The sequence below is a fragment of the Lactuca saligna genome, chromosome 8 (genome assembly GCF_052625555.1).
Source record: "Lactuca saligna cultivar CGN05327 chromosome 8, ASM5262555v1, whole genome shotgun sequence".
Lineage (NCBI taxonomy): Eukaryota > Viridiplantae > Streptophyta > Magnoliopsida > Asterales > Asteraceae > Lactuca > Lactuca saligna.
In genome coordinates, this window is record NC_136424.1 from 12,351,873 (window position 1) to 12,373,200 (window position 21,328).

General features: G+C 34.2%; 2 protein-coding genes across 5 annotated transcripts; one reads left to right on the plus strand and one right to left on the minus strand.

The window, feature by feature from the left end:
* Positions 1 to 1,433: 1,433 nt before the first annotated feature.
* On the minus strand, positions 1,434 to 8,021 carry LOC145010740 (Transcription factor TFIIE, alpha subunit). Of its 4 annotated transcripts, none has more exons than XM_078969262.1 (11): positions 7,835 to 8,021; positions 7,329 to 7,495; positions 7,096 to 7,218; positions 4,838 to 4,958; positions 4,615 to 4,740; positions 3,469 to 3,578; positions 3,202 to 3,388; positions 2,619 to 2,810; positions 2,274 to 2,513; positions 1,993 to 2,167; positions 1,434 to 1,711 (listed from the first exon to the last, which is right to left on the minus strand). In XM_078969262.1, exons 2-11 carry the CDS (start codon positions 7,349 to 7,351, stop codon positions 1,614 to 1,616), a joined length of 1,395 nt encoding a protein of 464 aa, XP_078825388.1. In that variant the 5' UTR covers positions 7,352 to 7,495; positions 7,835 to 8,021; the 3' UTR covers positions 1,434 to 1,613. The 4 variants fall into 4 exon arrangements, with proteins under 4 accessions (XP_078825388.1, XP_078825386.1, XP_078825387.1 ...); XM_078969260.1 differs by having other exon boundaries at positions 7,329 to 7,502; XM_078969261.1 differs by having other exon boundaries at positions 7,831 to 8,021.
* Positions 8,022 to 12,447: 4,426 nt separating this feature from the next.
* LOC145011093 (uncharacterized) lies at positions 12,448 to 19,830 on the plus strand. Its single transcript, XM_078969723.1, has 24 exons — positions 12,448 to 12,650; positions 13,305 to 13,423; positions 13,537 to 13,621; positions 14,305 to 14,358; positions 14,428 to 14,519; positions 14,621 to 14,724; positions 14,823 to 14,898; positions 15,019 to 15,463; positions 15,551 to 15,874; positions 15,957 to 16,166; positions 16,238 to 16,345; positions 16,546 to 16,618; positions 16,690 to 16,817; positions 16,905 to 17,190; positions 17,452 to 17,684; positions 17,776 to 17,900; positions 17,966 to 18,083; positions 18,191 to 18,246; positions 18,329 to 18,419; positions 18,508 to 18,715; positions 18,803 to 18,874; positions 18,965 to 19,056; positions 19,139 to 19,210; positions 19,518 to 19,830. The coding sequence occupies exons 1-24, from the start codon at positions 12,600 to 12,602 to the stop codon at positions 19,623 to 19,625; spliced, it is 3,330 nt and encodes a 1,109-aa protein (XP_078825849.1). The 5' UTR covers positions 12,448 to 12,599; the 3' UTR covers positions 19,626 to 19,830.
* The last annotated feature ends 1,498 nt before the right edge of the window (positions 19,831 to 21,328 follow it).

A 21,328-nucleotide genomic window follows, 5' to 3' on the forward strand; every position in this document is an offset into this window, starting at 1 on the left:
TCTCTCTTCATGAGCCGAATATAATCTCTCAATATCACGTTGAATAGGTTTGCGCAAATATTTTTCGTGAAAACCCTCGTACACACATGCAAAAAACCAATCTACACATTCAACTGCGGTCCTTTTTTTTTTTTTTTTTTGAAAGGGATCTTCCCTAACGAGGGTTTCCGGGCCAGCTTTCGCGCACCGACTAATCCCCCGCTGCAAACATAAAGTTTTGCTTCATGTCCTAGAGTCACTGCAGGCGAACCTCCATGGCCACAAGGGCTGAGTGGTGTCAGGATTTGAACATGGGTCAATAGGTTATCCACCATATCTTCCACATGCCTTACCAAGTCACCACAACCCAAGTGGTTCAACTGCGGTCCTTTCGGATACTTTCAAGTGTTCGTCAGATGCATCAAATGTTATACCGTATATACCGTATCAAATGTTATGCCTTACCAAAGAGCAGCCGCACATTTTTTGTATCCTAAAAAACTCATTCTTCCTCTAAATTCGGATTTTTGTTTGAAAAAATCATAACGAAATTCTAAAGCATTACTAATACGTAAAAATATAGCATTTATTCAGAGGGAAACGACGTTCGAACGAATCATCGTTATAAAGACAATCATCGGCAAAGTAATCACATACCAATAAGTCATGTGCAGCTTGGCGATCACGATTAATGACCGCCCTTGTACTAATTCGAACTTTCTTCGTCATGAATGTGTTACGCAACGTTGAAGAATGTCTCAACGAATTCTACGCCGTCATCCGAGTCAAAAGTTTTTAAGAATTCCACGGTCGAAGAAACAAGCACCAATCATCTTCTCCGTTTGATTTCGTCGTCGGGAACACAAACGATAACGACCATGCCCGACCAGGATTTGTCGGGGTGGTGTGCACGATTTTTCCTCGTGGCCACATGGACCACGGATGCTCTTGTTAAGAGTATACCGTATGGTCTTATAATTAACATCCCTTTCTACCGGACATTATATATAAGGACCACTGACATGGGAATGGGAATTTTTGTTGAAAGAGGCCAATGATGGAAAGAAAAAATATCATAAGGACTTTTTGAAAGAAACTTTTTAAACCGAAAGGACCATTCATGAAATATTAAATTATATCAACTGTATTATATCTATAAAATATTAATCAAATTATATGATGCAACAAGAAATATGAGTTAAAAACCAGAGGAACATTTGTTGCTTTTAGGAAGGAGTTCCCCATTTGTAACACAAAAACTTGTCCAGTTATGATTTTTGATGAATAAAACTTTTTATATCTAGACATGACTCTTGCATTCCCATCACATTACAACCCTACACTATACAGTTTTCATCTCCAATCTTCCATGGAGTTAATTTAGGATCTAAACCTCTCATTCACATCGTTGATTAAAACCCAATTACAAAGCAGCAGCAAATGATACTAGTTAGTTGATTAAGAAATTCCCAAAACAAACTTCATTTATATAAATCCAATTTACTACGCATTTCACATTCATAAGATGTACAACAGGAAGTCTTTTTCTCCTGTTAACCACCACTAGATGATGACTACAAATTAAAGTGAGAAAATAGACCTCTAGGAAGAAGCTTTCTTCTTCTAGTAAGTAGTTAACCCTCTTCCCAATCAATTCCATCATCATCATCATCTTCATCATCACCTGAAGGCTCCGCTGCTTCCACATTCAAGTCAACCTTGAAAGTCTCACCTGCAAAACCTCCAACAACAATGGCAATGACTTGTTTTGTTTACTTAATTTGGGAAATTGAATTTTGAAAAGTATGTTGCTGCTATTTTTGACTGATATGTAGTTGTGAGAGTTGATCTAATGTTGTTTATAAAACAAGAGTTCAGACTTCATAAAGCATCATGCATTAATTGATTTTACTTACACCCTCATGCTCATCTTTTTAAAAATATACTTACTTAATTATTTGAATTTTGAACAAGATAAGAAATAAATATATCCAAATGTTATTATTAATTTACCTGCTGCAGTTGGAGTCTCTTCCCATTCCACATCATCATCGTCATCACGTTGGCGTTTTCTTGAATTTGAGGCCTCCACATCAGCAGCAGGCAAATCTTGTTCCTTTTTGGTGCCTTCTTCTTGTTCTTTTTGCCTCTGAAGTAAAGCAGCATAATACGCTTTGAAATATTCATCCTACAATACAAAAGTATCATATCATCAGCTTTTATTACAAAAAACACCATTCTATTATTTATTTATATACATACTGTTAAACCAAACCAAACGAAACGAAACCAACCTGAAGATTCTTGACATCATCCTCTTGATTAGTCAACTTCTTGTCATCTTTGAAATCCATAGCAGCAGCTCCAGAAGAAGTTCCTCCTTCCATTTTTGATTCTTCCTGCTTTACACCTCCACGCTGTTCATTTGTAAGATTCATCCCTTCTTTAATCATCCATGGTGGCAACACTTTCATAGGCGCATTCTCAGGTTTTATATCCCCCTTTTCTTCAACACCAGAAAAGGCCACCTCAACCTGTATGTACGTGTATGTATTAACATAAACATAGCATGATATGATTTCAATTAATTAATTACTAATCAAGGCAAGGGCAAAATGGTGATAAAAAAAAAAAGCTACCTTTGTCTCTCCAAGAAAGGGCATAGGTGTCCCTCCCTGTCCAGATCTAGAAGCATCGTTGCCACCAGGATCATTATTAGATGCACGTGCAACAGCACTTGCACGTACTTCCCATGCTTGAAGAGTTCCATAATCAGGGGCTTCAAGGTCTTTTACTCTTCCAAGCTGATCTGTTAACGGCTTCAATTCCACCTGTAATAATGTAACCACACACAGATGTAATGACTAATAAGTGTAAAGTAATGGATCATTACAAACAACTCACATTCTCATGCTTTCTTGGCTCCAAGGAATGGAAGCATATTATTTCTTATTATGTATAATTAGAGAAAAGTCTATTATCGTTGAATAGATTGCACATAAATATAATTCATATCATTAAACATTAAACAACATGCTTTTCAAATAGTAAGGAAAAAACTGATTTATCATTTGGTACCAAAAATAAAAATTTAAATACCATGAAATCTTGAAATAGAATTAGTATACATGGAATACAGATATATAACTAAATTGAAATTCTATATTCTTTTAAAAACGTTTAGTGCTATTAAAGGTATATAAATAAAAGTAATTTATTTACCTCCAATTTTTGAAGCAAATCCCTTAATTTCTCACGACGTCGTCTTCTTGCATTATCATCACCATCTCCAATATCTTGTTGGGAAGCTAATTTGTCACTTTCTGCTACTAATTCGGTATCACAACTTTCACAATGAAAAGAGTCATCTTCAAATGAGATTAACCGAATAGCATCCAGAGCATTGTATCTGAAAAAAAGGGTAGGTTAAGAATGAATATTTTTGACTCTTATTTTTTACACATCTTTCGATAAAAAATATTATCAAACCTTTTTCCACATTTTGGGCATACGTATTCTTGGACTGTGTTCTTGTTGTCTAATTCATCTTTTAACTTTTTCTTCATCCGGTGCAATCTATACCTCACCACATCATGTATCTGCATTGCAACAACAAAACAGAATGGAATCAGAGAAAAAACTCTTGTTTATTTTTTGCCACATAGGAATGGAATGATATATTACAATTACAAATTAATTTTACTTATACAATCTATAATAAAAATAATATGTTTTAAAACAAAGCTTCATTTAGAATTCATTTGGCTAATTTTTAAAAACAACTAAAAGTATATTATGATTATAACTTTATCATAAGATTTCATGATACCACATTACATTTAACTTTTTTTTTGTAAGCAACCATTTAGAGTGATAAATAATAAGCCTCTCAAAAAAAAACTTCTTTTTGACTATTTCAAATACAGATACCATATGCTTCAGATAAAATAAACTACTTTTATACGAAATTTATGTAACACCATCTTTATTTGATTAAAACTATTTTCATAAAATAATAAGAGTAAATTACACGAATGGTCCCTATGGTTTAGGGTAATTTGCGCATTTGGTCCCTAACTTATTTTTTTAACTCGGAAGGTCCCTACTGTTTGTTTTTGTTACGCGCTCGGTCTGTCTTACCTAAAAAGACTATTTTTCCCTTGATTTTTTAATTTATTTAAATAAACACACCCCTAATCCCACCCCACTCACCTTACCTTACCTACCCCACCATTTTTCTCTATTTAAATAATAGTCTTTTTAGGTAAGACATGGACCAAGTGCTTAACAAAAACAAACAATAGAGACCGCGCATAACAAAAACAAACAGTAGGGACCTTCCGAGTTAAAAAAATAAGTTAGGGACCAAGCGCGCAAATTATCCCAAATCATAGGGACCATTCGTGTCATTTACTCGAATAATAAATTTTCTTCTCAAACTTCTAATTGTACATAACAAACAACATTTTTGATGATTTAATTATATTCCTTCAACCCAACCAAACATGATAACAGAATGTTATAACCTATTCCATTACCTTGTTCATTCCTATCCTCTGAAATTTCATTCCATCATACAAAATAAACACAAATTCTAGTAAAAGGAGAAACAAAGTTTGGTAGTAGAAGAAAAACCTGCGCATAGTCAAGACAGCAATAAGAGTGAGTGTGAAGTTTAATTTTCTCTTCTCCTTCTCTTCCAGTAAGACTATCAGCAGTAGCAGCAACTGCAGCACTATAGGCTTTTGCACCCTTGGCAGTCTGTAATATTTTATAATATAAAAGCTATTCATCAATATCCAACTACACTTATATATAATATAATGTTTTAAACATATTAAAAAAATATGAAACTAACCTCTTTTCTGTGATCCCTGGTTACCAGTTTTTCTTCTTCAAAAAACCGCAAAGTCCTCCGAAGTTGTTTTAAATGCAATTTCAAATCTTTTGCTAAATCTTCTTCGCGGACCCATTGGCGTCTAAGTAACAAAAGATTAATGCAAAACTATTAGACAAAATTTATAAAACCATATGTTAATTATATTTCCCATAAAGAAGGGAGAGGGGATTGCTAGACAATGTATTATCAAAATAAATGTTGTAATAAAGGGTTGATTATATTTACAAGAAGGGATTGTATAAGGTTATATAGTATGATTAAGCTGTTTGCTTCTTTTGTATTGGCCAAGTCGAACACATTATTTTTGGCCTTCCTTATATTCGATTCAAAAAAAATTACCAAACCTTGACATAAGAGCATTTACAATGCATGGTTCAATGGATGGGTTGAATGATGTGAAATGCCAAGTTGGCATATAATGAAGTAAACCCAACCATAGTGGGATGCCAAGTTGGTATATAACGGATTTGTAGTTGAATGGAAAAAAGGGGCCCAGTTTCTTAATTATTTTACATAAATAAATTCCATTAAACTCTGTATGAATTAAATGACAAAGTTGTATGGAAAGTGAAACGTTGATATGGCAATCCATTAAACTTTGCGGAGTTACAATGAATTGTGGATGCCCTAAAGAGCAACAATAGAAAAGAATATTTTTTGGACCCAAACCAAAAAAATATATATACAAATAGGGATCATTTTTGCCATATACTCGAATCTAGCTATTTTGGTTGCGTTTTTGCATATTGGGAATCTTGAATATTAACTATGTTACTATTAAGTTGTCCAAAACACTAAAGCAATCCCAACGGACAAATATTTTGTCCATATAAGCATTGACCATATTTTCATCTTTGACTCAAATTTTGAACCAAGACATGTCCCTTGGTTAGATAACTTTTTCCAATCACAGAAAGGTGGAATGATGAGACATCATGAGATTGGTTAACTCAATTCCTAGCAAATGGATCTAAAATATGTAAAGACCGAAATGGTGGATTTCTGTCACCCTTTGGGCAGCAGCTGGTTATGTTCTCTCAGAAGAGGCATGCTTTTCCACTGCTGCCCTCTATCTTGATGAATCTTATACCAAATTTATGACTTTTTGTGGCAGCGGTATAATAGTCTTTTGGCTTCAAGAAGTCAAGTTGATTTGACAAAAAATTATTCATTCAGTACTGAAGGTGGAATGGTTATCTAATATAGGCTAGAATTATAAAAAAAAAAAAAAAAAAAAAAAAAAACATCTTTAAAAGTCTATACAGGATTTGATCTCATTTTACTTACCAGATTTTCTTGTTGTTTTCAGTATGCTGTTGTGGGATGAGAAAGTCCTGCAATCCTGTTTGCAAAATCTAGATTCTAGAAGATTCACAGGACTAATTCGTAAAGGAAAGTATAGGTTCTATATTCAGACAGGTCAGGAACCAGTTACACCCTGTTTGTCCAATGAGATAACTACCTAATTCGTCTTGAGAGATATAATAAAATTAAGCAGCACCTAATGTACCCTCCATCCTATTAAATAGTCAGAGTTGGGCATATCTAGTCAATGAATCAACCATTATCAAAACTAAAACCCGAAATGCAGAAGTTATTTCACGAATAGAAAAGCGTACTCTTTGATTGGTGGTATTTCTTCCCAGCATGTTTAGATTATAAAAGATGATGTATTTCATATTTCTAACCTTAAACTAAAAATTGTTTGAAATCCCTACACTTCTATTCATATGCAGACAAGAAACTACACAAAATGTTATTGATTGCCATTTGTAAGTGTACTTTTCTCTTAGATGCATCATCCAAAATTGTGTTTTAAAGGAAAACGATTTTCAAATCAAAATATGGGTAAAGAATTCCCATATAAATTTTTCACCACTTCCCTAATTGCCACTGCTGAACCTATTTGCATAACTGCTAACCCTGATTGAATAATTAAACATATTAAGGATTCAGAAAAGTTAGGATGCTGCTATTGGTTTATATCATTTAGTGTTTCAAGACTGTGTGAGGATACACAATATGTGATCATGGATCCAGTTTAAAAGAACTGGATGGATATACATATGGAGAGTTGAGCAAATTCATCGTTTACAATTGAGCCAAAGCAAAATGTTGGAAGATACCACAACCATCTACTTTTCACACCCACATGCAATAATTCACTGCTTAATTATCATTTGTATGTAATTGCTATGAACTGAAAACCAAATTACCTCGTGAGAGCATCAAGAACTACAACAGCAATTCCCCTATTATCACTCCTCCCTGATTTTGGTTGATTATCTCCTTTTGCAGTAATATCATCATAAAATGCCCTCGCAGCCAACTTCACCAATCTAAATCCATCATAATTATAAACTAATCAAACCCAAATTGATGAAAATTTAAAGAATTTACAGAACAAAAACTAAAAAGATCGCTTTATATGAATAAATAAGATATTTACTTGTTAAATGGCTCTATGCTCATGTTTTGATTATCCGAATACAAAACACCTAGAGTTTACGCTTTAGCTATGGACTTGAATCAGGTAATCACTGAACTTAGTAGAGGAATTCAGCAGAAATCTGATGACTCGGTGATCCTGCTTGAACGATTGGATGATTCATAAACCTGATCACTTCAAGCAACATAAATTTAAAATTCAATTAGAATAAACAGTAATTAACATAGTGTGCCTATAAGCAACTCAAATAATAGGAATTAGTATACACTATAACTTTGGCCTATGTATTCGCATGTTATAACACTGTCAAGTTGAAATCCCTGCAGTCGCAGAGCTTTACATAAGAGTCGAAAAATAAAATTGGTAATATTAGATGATTATCTGATCAACGCAAGTCATTTTCTCATATTATAAGCAGCTTTAAGCCAAGTAGCCAATAACAACAAACAATTAACAATTAAATTAGGGTCTATTAATAAAGATGAACAAAATTAGGTTATACCTACTTAAGAGGCGAGCGTGAGCCAATGAGTGCAGAATGATCGAAGAGGACAATAGCAAGAGGCCGATACAGATAGAGTCACAGGGATCGACGAGGAGAAGATCGAAGAGCAGCGAGAGGCCGAGGCTAATGAAGAGAAAATCGAAGAGAGGTGAGATCGTAACCGGACCAATCGGCCATGGTGTATGTTTATCCCCCATTTAAGCGGACCAACTGGGCCAAATTTTGAGTTTGGTTCTCGACCCATAATAACGCATACGAGATACGGACTCGATCCGAAATATATTATTTACACCGAAAATAAAGGATTAAATACAACTAATGCAAGTGCTTTAAATATGGAAGTAAATTACTAAAATCGTTCTTGTGGTTTGATCAAAATTGCACGTTTGATCCCTAACTTTTTTTTGCACTCGGATCGTTCCTGTCATTTGATTTTGTTGCGTTTTTCATCTCTGTGGTTTGATTTTGTTGCATTTTTCGTCTCTTACATACATAAAGTTAAGGACCAAACATGCAATTTTTACCAAACCATAGGGACGAAAAACGCAACAAAATCAAACCACGGGGACGATCCGATTGTAAAAAAAGTTAAGGATCAAACGTGCAACTTTGACCAAACCGCAGGGACAATTTTAGTAATTTACTCTTAAATATGTGCATATGTTTAAAAGGATTCTACTCTTGAAATAAAACTAATGAAGATCCATGTAATAGCTAAGTTGATTTGTTGATGTTACTAAGGCTTTGATTAATGGTGTAAACCACATTGGATTGAAATGTACATAAAGTTTAAAGTGGAATACAATGTCACACATACATATAAATGTATAAGATATGAGCATCATACAATAGATTACACATACATAAAGCTTGAGTATTAATTTTAATGACATGCAAGGAATTCTCAAGTATAATAATGCCTTTGTGAATTAAAAATGAATGATACAATGTCGTTTTAATTTGACAGAATCTAACAATTAGTTCTTGCGGTTTTAAGAGAATGACAACTTAATGATAATGTTGGTCAACCATCTTACATGTATATGTATGGACTTATGTTTTCCATATCATTATTAAAAGTCTAATATATGTCCGACAATTTACCACTTAAAATACTTGCTCTATTGATTTTGATCCTTTTGGTTTTATTCTTCTTGATTATCAGACACGAAGACCTCTCATCCGTTGTGATAGCTCTGGACCTTTTTACCCGATGACAACTTCCACAAGTCATGTTTTGATACTATTCATTCAAACTTGTGGACTTCTTCTATTACTAGCGTTGGTGGCCATATTGCAATATTATATTTTATTTCTCGATCATTACACACACTGTCTTTGAGTGTATCCACTTAAAAACAAATCCGAAGCTTTTCAAAAATTTATACATTTCTCCCATACCGTGAAAAATAAATTTGGGGCTAGAATTAAACATTTCCAATGTGGCAACGACCGTGAATGTAATAATCAATTATTTCATGATCATTTCGCTTCTCATGGCATTACATTCTGATTTTCTTGCCCCTATATCTCCCAACAAAACGGGAAATATGAACGCATGACCCGTATTGTCAATAATATGATGTGTACTCTCCTCCTCTACTCTCACCTCCCAGCTACTTTTTGGGCAGAGGCTCTTCACATGACTACTTACTTCTTTAATATCATTTTGTCTTTGCCCATAGCCAATGACACCCCTCACTATCGTCTATTTCATTATCATCCTACATATGACCATCTCCGTGTTTTTGGATGCACATGTTTTCCACGAATCCATACTAGCAATAAACTTCAGCCCTGTGACCCCATGCATTTTTTTGGGATATTCCACATATCACTGTGGGTTTCGTTGTTACGACCTTTCCATTCAAAATATCATAATCTCTCGTCGTGTCGCTTTTAACAAGACTATCTTCTCTTACGGTTCAGTTACCCCTACCGAACCTCCATCCTATGATTTTCTCTCTGGCATGGAAGTCTCGCCTATATCTCGTCAAATTCTTCATCTATCATATATCCCACCCACTCCTTATAATACAGACCTAACTCATTCTCAAACCAACCATAATTTACCAATGGAAGATTCAATTCCCACTCCTCTCCCTCCTACCACTCATTACATGAATACTCGTTCTAAAAGCGGAATTTTCAAACCTACCCAATGTCTTAACCTTCATTCCTCCTTTATCTCATCTGTACCGAGGTCACACTTACCGGCTTTGCAAGATCCAAATTGGCAAAAAGCCATGCATGAAGAATATAATGCACTTATTTCAAATAGCACATGGGTCTTAGTGTTGTGTCCTCCTGGAGCCAACGTGGTCTGATCTATGTGGTTATTTAAGCAGAAGTTTAATGCAAACAGATCTCTCTCGCGCTATAAAGCTCGTTTAGTGTTAATGGTCGCAGTTAATAGCCTGACATTGACTGTGATGAGACCTTCAATCCGGTCATTAAATCGGCTACTATTCATATTGTTATGAGCCTAGCAGTATCACGCCACTGGCCCATTCACCAACTTAACGTGAAGAATGCATTTCTTCATGGTCACCTACAAGAGACAGTTTATATGCATCAACCACCAGGTTTTCGAGACCCCCAACATCCAAATTATGTTTTTCATATACAGAGATCTCTTTATGGTCTCAAACAGACTCCTAAGGCCTGGTATCAGGGATTTGCTCACCATGCTCTTCACATGGGTTTTTAGCACAGCCTGACAGACTCCTCACTGTTCACCTATCATTATGGCTCAAATACTGCATATCTACTTTTATATGTTGATGATATTGTTCTCATAGCCTCCTCCACAACTTTCTTATACCGGATTATCTCCTAACTTAGTCGAGAGTTCTCCATAACCGACCTAGGAGCTCTTAACTACTTTCTGGGTATATCGGCCACTCGTTCTCCACATGTTTATTTCTCCCTCAAAAGTCAAAAGAAATACGCTTCAGAGATTCTAGAGTGAGCTCACATGCTCCAGTGTAACCTAGCCCGCACTCCAGCCAAGACGAATCATAAGTTAAATGCCAATGCCCCCCCCCCCCCCCACCATTTTTTAGACCCCTCCTTGTATCGCAGCCTTGCTGGAGCCCTTCAATATCTCACATTCACTCGTCCAAAAATTGCATTTTCGGTACACCATATCTTTCTCTACATGCATGATCTATGGGAGCCTCATCTTCATGCTCGTAAGCGTATTCTTCGCTATGTTAAAGGGATGCTTGATCATGGCCTTCAACTTTACGTATCTCCTTTTTCTAATTTGGTCGCGTATTCTGATGCAGTTTGGAGTGGGTGTCCGGTCTCTCGTTGCTCTACCTCGGGCTATTGAGTATTTATCGGAGATAACCTTATTTCATGGTCTTTGAAATGTCAAGGTGTCATCTCTCAATCTAGTGCAGATGCGAAATATCTTAGGTGGCCAACACTATAGCCGAAACATGTTGGGTTCACAATCTTATTCGAGAGTTGCAGTGTCCTCCGCAAAAAAGCTACCTTCATCTACTATGACAACATCATCTCAATCTACATGTCCTTAAACACAGTTCAAAATCAATGTACTAAACGCATCGAGATTGACATTCACTTTGTGCGTGATATGGTTGCTCGCGGGTTAGTTCGCGTGTTTCACATTCCATCCTCCGCCCAGTACGCCGATATTTTCACCAAAAGGCTTTTATCTAAGCTTTTTCTGAATTTTAAGACCAGTTCGAATGTTCGAAATTATCCTCCCGATAAAACATGTTGTATAACCTCATATATTTGTATATCTATAGGCTTTAGGCCCAAGTGGCCTTATGTATCTTCTATACGTAGGCTATTGCATTCGTTTACCAAATCAACGAGAACGATATCATTCTACACCACCAACATGCCCCTCACACGAGGTCATTTTTGTGGTCAATCTAATTCTAATTACAGACTAGATGAGACATAATCAGTCACTAAGCCAACTATAAACACGAAACCCATCTGACTTCTTATTCTTCTCTGTATTTTGTTAGTGCTTTCTTCCGTTCATAAAATTAATCAATTTCGAAGTTACACAATATCATGTTATCAAAATAGTATTGACATTGTTGTACATTGATGACATCAAGAAGACGAACAAAAGAGGGTGTATGGTGGGTTTAATTTCGAAAACTCAAAAGGTTCAATTTTTCTTTAAACCCTTTTTATTTGATTGCTTATATTACCATTTTTGTGTTTGTTTTTACTCATTTTAGGTTTCTGCATAAGGTATATATTTTACTCCTCATGGCCTCTTTGAATTCCTTTTATTTTTTTAATAGAGTTCTCAACTGTTCTTTTTCCACCTTAATTCAACTGTGCAACAAAATGATAACCTCAATTTTCATACTAATTATGTATTATGTATGTAATCCACTTCTTTTTTATCTCGAATTTAAAGCTAATTTGAAACAAACAATTTTTTGTTGACATAAAATACATTATCTAAAAACAAAAAGAAGCAAAAGGTTTGGTCCATTTTGAAAAGTTGAAACCCAATCCAACTAAAGCATCCTCATTTGGCCCAAATCAAGGTGATGCCACCGGCCACCAGCCCACCGGCGATGGAAATATTTTTCTGTGACGCGATACACGACATACCGTCCCCAACCACTTCGGATTAACCGTGGATTGGAATCGTAAATATATCTAAGAACATGCACACACGCAAGACTCCATTAAAGAGAAAAACAGGAAGAATTATGAAGCAATAGGAGCTACGGAGCTCGTAAACCTTCAAATCTTGCGTTATGTTTGCTAAATTATTTCACAAAACTCCGCAGCAACCATCACAACAGGAGGTAATTTTCACCCTAGATTTCAGATTCGATATATGGCTTGTTAGCGAATTTAATTCCTTCACCAGTTGCATTTTTTCCGTGTCTTAGTCTCTGATCAGCTCAAAATTTAGTCTCTTTCGTTTTGTAGAGCTTGATCTTGTTACGATTTGTTTAATTATTGAGAAACAACATGAAATTGAAACAGGAAGCCACTGAAATTGATAGATGGAGTTGTTTAATGCTCATCAGTAGTTTATGGATAAAATCTCGGCATGAAATGTAAAATTGATGTCTGCCTAATTCAATGTAGTTCGTTAACAAACCTTACATATGTACATGAACACAAGGGTTTAGGAGCAAATTACATTAGGTAAAACTACAAGCCAGCTTGTGAAACCATTTAGCATTAGGAACATGTGTTTATAGACAATATAATCTCCTGCCAACTACTGCAAGTCATATCTTATTTCTAAGTTTTTTCTAATACCATTTCTCCTAACTGGTTGCTACAGTATTTACTCTTATCATATGTTATGTTGTTTGTAGCATAATAGCATATTTGCCAATGCATTTTTGCTATACTGGCCCTTCAAATCTATCAAACTATCTTCTGTTTTGCTAATCTATTCTACAAATTGCTTTAATTTTGAAAATCTACACATGCTTTTTTTGCAGGATGATGATCCACGATTGAAAGACTTTGAACCACGTGTTGTTGTTCATTATGGGATCCCAACTACTGCATCAATCCTGGCCTTTGACCCCCTTCAGCAGTTACTAGCTATAGGCACACTGTGAGTGTAATATTCATCTTTTCAATACTGAGCAACACTCTTGGCTTCTATACACCCATAAAATCGTTACTAGTATTTGCTTGATTTCTTTTTTTGTTTTTCTGGTACTGTAGGGATGGCAGGATAAAGGTGATTGGTGGTGATAACATTGAATGCCTTTTAATATCTCCAAAGCCAGTACCCTTGAAAAGCCTAGAGGTTCTTGAGCTTCTCTACACCCTTAATATATTTAATTTGTGTTGATATTGGTGGCTTGAATTTTATTGTCTACATCACAACACTCTGGTGCTTCATTTTTCTTTATTGTCCTTTAGATATAGCGATATACTGGATTCAGGAGTTAATTAACCACATAGACTTAGATATTGTAGGCATTACAGAAAGCATGAATGATGTCTATATTTGGTGCATTTAGCTTAGGGCATATTACAGAAAACCATTATATACTGGACAGTTTTACGTTTTAAACACTTATACTTTATTTTGTTCAATCAAACCATAAAAATTTCAGACATTTTTCCAATTTAACCATTTTGACTTGATATACAGGTCATAATGGGTAGTAAACTATATTGCCGGTGAAACCCAACATAACAAAATTACCAGTGAAACCTAATATAACAGGTCAGAATTGTTAATTTGGAAAAATTCTTGAAAATTTATGGTTTGATTGGAAAAAAAAAGTACTAGTGATCAAACCACAAAACTGTTCAAAAAATATAATGGTTTTTCTGTAACTTGCCTTTTAGATTATCATTCACTACTTTGTCTAAACTCATAACAGGCTTTATGTTTCTTGTTGTTTTACATGCAATATGTCCTTTTGAAGATAGAAATAATGTCACCTCTTGTTTCACAAACATTCTTCTGTTTTCTTCCAGTTCATACAAAACCAAGGGTTTCTTGTCAGTGTCTCAAATGAAAATGAAGTACAGGTATAATATCTATATGTCCATTTAATTTCATCTCTTATACCCTTACTAAAGTGCTTCTGATTTTGAAAGGTTTGGGATCTAGAACGAAGGCAGTTGGCTGCTAATTTACAATGGGGATCCAATATAAGTGCATTCTCTGTAATTTGTAGCACCAATTACATGTGAGTTTCCCAAAAAGTTAACTTCATACATTTCAAATTTTCAATATACTGTAAAAGGATCATAAGAATGTTCATGATTAATTGACTACTATTGCAAACAGGTATGTTGGAGATGAGTATGGATATTTGTCTGTGTTGAAGTATGACATTGAAGAAGGGAATATCCAACCCATGTCCTATCAGATTCCTCCAGATCTCATAGCTGGTAATGCAATTTCTCACTAGTGACTTCTACTAATTAATAGTTGGTAACTTTTTTATATAAATCATATAATTAATTATTACTACTTTCCATTTTGGTAGATGGAGGTGGGGTTCAAATACCTGAGCATCAGTCTGTTGTGGGACTTCTTGCCCAACCGTGTTCCACTGGGAAAAGGTATGGAAAATAATTAATCCTTTTCTTTTTGGTTTATCAATGCAATTCATTACCTATTTTCTTTCTTTATGATCAGTAGTTCAATCTGTCATAATTTACGTTAGTTTTCTTCATCTGCAGAGTGCTGATTGCATATCAAAACGGATTGATAATTTTATGGGATGTTTCTGAAGATAAAGCCTTACTCATCAGAGGCTATAAAGATCTCCAACTGAAGGACGAAATAGTAATTCGTTCTAACAACGACATCAAGCATGAAAGTATAAATTATAAATCAGATGAAGAGCAGATAGAAAAGGAAATAAGTGCTCTCTGTTGGGTTTCTCCAGATGGGTCAATACTCGCTGTTGGTTATGTAGATGGAGATATTATATTATGGAATTTATCCACTAACAATCAGAAAACAAATAAAAATACAAAAAATGCTGTTAAGTTAAAATTCTCTTCAAGTGATAAAAGACTCCCAGTTATTGTTCTTCATTGGTGTCCAAATAGTCAACGCAATGGATCCGGTCAACTCTTTGTCTATGGAGGCGATGATATTGGATCTGAAGAAGTCCTAACAGTAACATTTCTTTCAAACCACTTTACTAAATACCACTCAATGTCCCTCATTTTTTTTTTTAATTATTTTATATTCTGGGTTTTGCAGATTTTGAACCTTGATTTGTCATCAGGGATAGAAGCTTTGAAGTTTATTAAGCGTTTTGACCTAACACTTGATGGCTCATATGCGGATATAGAATTGGTACCAAATGTTGGTGCAACAGAAAGTAATTGCACTTCACTCTTTGTGTTGACCAACCCAGGTCAACTCCATGTGTATGATGATGAATGTTTGACCGGATTAACATCTGGTCCATCTGTAAAACCAGTTCAATGCCCTGTAACAATACCAACTGTTGAACCGAATATGACTATTTCAAAGCTTTGTTCTGTACCCAAAGATGGGGATTTTCAAAGAGTTCTCAATGAGGTTGTCATTTGTAGATAAATAACTACTAGGATTGTATATTTTTTTGTGCTAACTTTTGTTTTTATTAATTTCATGTTTGAAGACAGTTTTGGCTGTGAAAAGTGAATTAGCATCACCTAAGACTCCAGGGAGTGGAAAGTGGCCTGTGACTGGTGGCTTTCAAAGTCAACTATCTTCAGATGAAAATATTGGAGTTGAGAGGATATATATTGCAGGGTATCAAGATGGCTCTGTTAGAATATGGAACGCCACATTTCCAGTTTTCTCCCTGATTTTTACACTTGAGTTGCAGGTTAGTGCCATGGGTCTTGTTAAGAATGTCATAAATCATTCAATCTTTTGATTAACAACATGTGTCCTTAGGTGGAAGATACTGAAGGAACCGAAGTCCCAGGTGCAAGTGAACCAATATCAGCCTTGGATTTTAACTCAAAGACATCCAGTTTAGCTGTTGGCAATCATTGTGGTCTGGTATAAATTTTTTTCTCAATTACTATTTCCTCCTATCCATGCAACTACAAAGCATTTGACTATATATCGGATATCTGATATAGATCTTCTGACTCCAAATCATTAGTCAATTTGTGTGAAATAGATCTTGAGGTATTATCTTTTTAAAAGATGCTTGGATATGGTATAGTGTTTATTTATTCCATGTTCTATATATACAGGTTAATCTACTCAAGTTAGTTGGAGAAACCAAAGAAACGAATGTTTCCCTTGTGACAGAAACCGAACGTGAAGGTCCTTTTTGTAAAATATCATTACATTTCCCAATGGTTTGAAGTTAATAACATAATTGAATATCATAACAGAAATTGATTTGCACCATGGGAATGGATGGCAATCAACAGCTGTCATTTCTGTTCTAAATTCACCTATACGAACCCTACAATATACATTTTCTGGAGCTAAAATTATTGTTGGACATGAATGCGGTAAGGTAAGCATCATAATAACAACAGTATTTAGAATTTTTTTATTTGACTAAAAATCATTACTAACTCGTTTTTTTTTTTTTACATATCAGGCTGCTGTACTTGATGTTCAATCATCATCAGTACTGTTTCTTACTGACTCTTTAGTTGACCCTAGTTCTTCAATTGTTTCTCTGGCCATGAAAACATATTTACAAACTGACACTGATGTTCCGGAACAATCTGGAAACACATCTACAAGTGGTCCAGAAACAGAAGTGGCTTTCTTATTGACCAAAGATTCACACATCATCTTTTTGGATAGTAATAATGGTAACAAGATCTGTTGTTCTTCAGTAAACCCTAAAGAATCGACTGCAATCTCGGTATACGTTTTAGGCAAGTTTCATTCCTTACACTACTAATAAATGTAAGGGTTTATGTCATGATTTAGCAACCAACTATTTCGTATATTTTCATTTAGTCACTAATATATTTTAACGTCTAGTGTTGTTCAAAATGTACCATTATAAAATGACCAAATGAAACATACAAAGTAGTTGGTTGCTAATTCATGACATAAACTGTAAATGTAATTAGGTAATTTATATATGATTTTTTTTTTAGACTTTGTTTCTAATGGAAAATGTTTGCATGCAGATGAAAGTTTTTCTGTCCCAGAATTACCTGAAGAGAATCCTGCAAACACATCCCAGGAAACTACAAATGGAAAAGATTCTTTACAGTCAACAGAGCCAGAAAATGAGTCAACAGAAGCTGAAGAAAATACCACGAGTCAACCCATTGAACCATGGAAGAATTTTGTAGATTCACTCATTTTAATTTGCTGTGAGGATTCACTGTTTTTATACTCAACCAAGTCTCTACTTCAGGTGCCCCACATCGTTCTATATCATCTTCATTTTTTTTAATATAATTTATGTTACTGCTTTTTATTAAAAAAATATATATATGTTCTATCAGGAGAAGCCAAACTTCATCCGCAAAATTGATTTGGAGAAACAATGTCGCTGGACTACAATTTTCAAGAAAAATGAAGTGGAATCTGGAGTGGTTTTAGTGTATTCGACTGGAATTGTTGAAATCAGGTGAAGTATTCTTTCTCACTTTTCTGTAAGGGGCATATTTGTAATTTTAACTTATTTTGCTGCAGGTCATTGCCAGATCTTAAAGTGGTGGCAGAAACTTCTCTAATGTCCGTTCTCAGATGGAACTTTAAAACTAAAATGGAGAACACCATGAGCTCTTTCGGTAATGGCCATATTGCAATGGTTAGCATTTTACTCATCTAATTTTTATTACCTGTTTTTTTTTTTTTTCAATTGTTTCTTCAATTTTTTAAAAATTTGGTCACTTTTAAGATTTGCTTCTTCATTAGGTGTATGGGTGTGAATCTTCTGTTTTGTCTCTTTTCTCCTCTGAAAATGACTTCAGGTCTCTCTCTCTCTCTCTCTCACACACACACACACGCACACACACACATACTGATTGATGGGTTTTGGTATATGATATTTAGGATACCGGAGGGTTTACCTCACCTTCATGATGAAGTTGTGGCAGAAGCTAAAGAGGCTGCATATAAATTTGCTCTTAGCCAGAGAAAACAGGTTGAAAAAGAATTGTTATGTGATTTTGTATATTGGTATTTGTTTGATGAAACTGCTTACATATTTATGCGACCTTTCTTGCTTACAGAATGCACCAACGGGATTACTTGGTGGTATCATTAAGGGAATAAAGAGAGATAAGGGAAATGAAACTGAAAATATAGAGGAAACTCGAGATGTTCTTGTTCCTAAGCTTGAAACCTTGTTTTCAAGAACACCATTTTCAGTTTCAGATTTGGATTTGGATTTAGATTTAGATTTGGGAGATAATGAGCTCGATATGCCAACCAAATTAGGTTCTTCGTTTTTAATTATTTATCTTTCTCACCTCATAATTTTTATTCATCTCTTTGTTTTTTAATAACTATTTTTTTTTTCTGTAGTTGTTGAAAGAATAGAGGCTGAACCTAAATCTCCTTCGCCACCATCTCCGGCTCCAGCTAAAACCGAGAAAAGTATGATTCAAACCCTGAAGAATAATGTTTCATTTTTTTTTTTTTTAAATTTTAAGAAAATAATTAATAATGTTTCGTCGTGGCATGTAGACAAGCAAGTGGAGAGAGATAGATTACTTGAAGGTGGGTCAGAACCAAAAGCTAGGACAACAGACGAAATCAAAGCCAAATATCGAAAAACGGTAGTCTAATCTAAAAAACTAAAATTTTATTACTAATTAAAATAATATTATTTTGTAACCTTGTTGAATTTTGATAATTTAGGATATAGCGGGTGCAGCTGCTGCAGCTCAAGAAGCAAAAGACAAGCTTCTAGAGCGACAGATGAAACTTGAGGTATCGATTCTTATAGGATTTTGGGTACATAATTTAAAAACATTTAGTATTTGAATGTGTATTGTCAATAGTATTATGTGAATATTGGAATATGTTTTTTGAGCAATAATATAATGATGGAAGGCTAGCCTCCCACTTGTAGCTAATGATTCATTTAAAATGGCACCACTATTACTTATCTTAGTGCCAAGAATTTTATGTTGGATAATAGATATAGTGTCTGATATTTGGTAATTTTAATCCACTCAATTTACCTTTTTAATCATTTAATGTGATGTGGTAATCAATCTTACATTTTATTTGATAGAAACTAAAAGAAAATGCGGAAGAACTGGAAAGTGGGTCCGAGAATTTTGCATCAATGGCAGAACAACTTGCAAAGCAAATGGAAAATAGAAAGTGGTGGCAGCTTTGATTTTAATGACTCCAGGCATTCATCCATTTCTCATCATTTTTTTTATTATCAAATAATTAATGTGTCTACAAAGTTTATATTATATGCATATCGTGTTCAATTGCATTATTTGTGTATTTTTTTCTTTCCATTTATAGAAATTACATTGTTTGTAAACAAAACATGGACCCACTAAACTATTAACAAAAGAAATAGTCTTGCGGTGTGTTGCGTATTTCACTTATTTAGGTAACACATCATGGAGGCGAAGTTTATTACGTTTAATAATTTACTCTAGGTATTAAATATTGATTTAAATGAGGGAAATACGATCATTGGTTCTTTTAAATATTGTTTATTAAACATAAATAAATGTTTTATGAGTGGTTATACATATGTTTATTAGAAATTTATGAATGAATTCAATATATATCATATACGTTGACTGAAGACCAAACTACATCCAGCCTTTGGTCTTGGTCTATGGTTTGGATAATCAAGATTCAAATTTTGGAAATTGGAAGGGTATATGGAATTCATAACTAATACGTATCACCAAACATTTTTTTATACAAAATAACTATTTATTCTGCAGTGAATTGTTATGAAATGATTTTAGGCTGAAATATATATATTTTAATGGTTCTCACTTCTCACCAAGGTTCTAAAAAGTTTGTTATGGCGTGCCACGGTTTCAAGGCTTGCACCTGCTGTCAAGCTTTACCAAAATACCATCTTAACTCATATATGTGTATAAAAATGAATAATAGTTGAAAATACATATAAAAATATTAATTATATAGAAAATTGCCGCCTTAAGTCACGCCTTACAAACATTGTGACTCGCCAAGGCTCGAAAAAACTTGAGGCAGTCACGCCTTACGTTATTTAGAACCTTGCTTCTCACACACGCACCAAAAAAAAAAACTTTGAATGAAAATTTAATGAAAAATCATATATTTTGAAATATATGAAAAATCTCGAATCTCTCAAGATATTAACATCATAATATGTATATACCCAATATATATAATTTGTTTTTCAAGAAAAAGTATTAATTATTTTTATTTATTTATTTATTTTTATTTTTTTTGTGAAAGAGCATTAAAAAAAACATTTTGCAATAATTTGCTCTAGGTATTAAATATTGATTTAAATGAGTAAAATACGATCATTGGTTCTTTTAAATATTGTTTATTAAACATAAATAAATGTTTTATGAGTGGTTATACATATGTTTATGAATGAAATCAAAGTATATCATGTACGTTGAGTGAAGACCCAACTACATCCAGCCTTTGGTCTTGGTCTACGGTTTGGATAATCAAGATTCAAATTTTGGAAATTGGAAGGGTATATGGAATGGGGTTGGTTAAAAAGAAACTCAATTTTACCACCTTGCCTAATTATTAAATTATTTGTATTGGTTGAAAATGTGTTGCTTTCCGAAAAAATTAATTACACATGATTAATGATAGGTTGACTTTTGTAAGATCGTTATTCTTTTTTGGAAACGACGAGATTTTATTAACCCACTGCCTAGAAAGAGGCTAAGCAGGGAAATGACAAAGAAAAAAAAACACAATTACACAATTGATACGGGATTGCAACACCAATTCACCCAATTACAATTTCCGAAACTCTCCTTAAGTCTCACCCAATTGAAAACTAAAGAAATCACACCATCACCCACCTTAGACAAAGAAGATCGGATATTGTTGAAA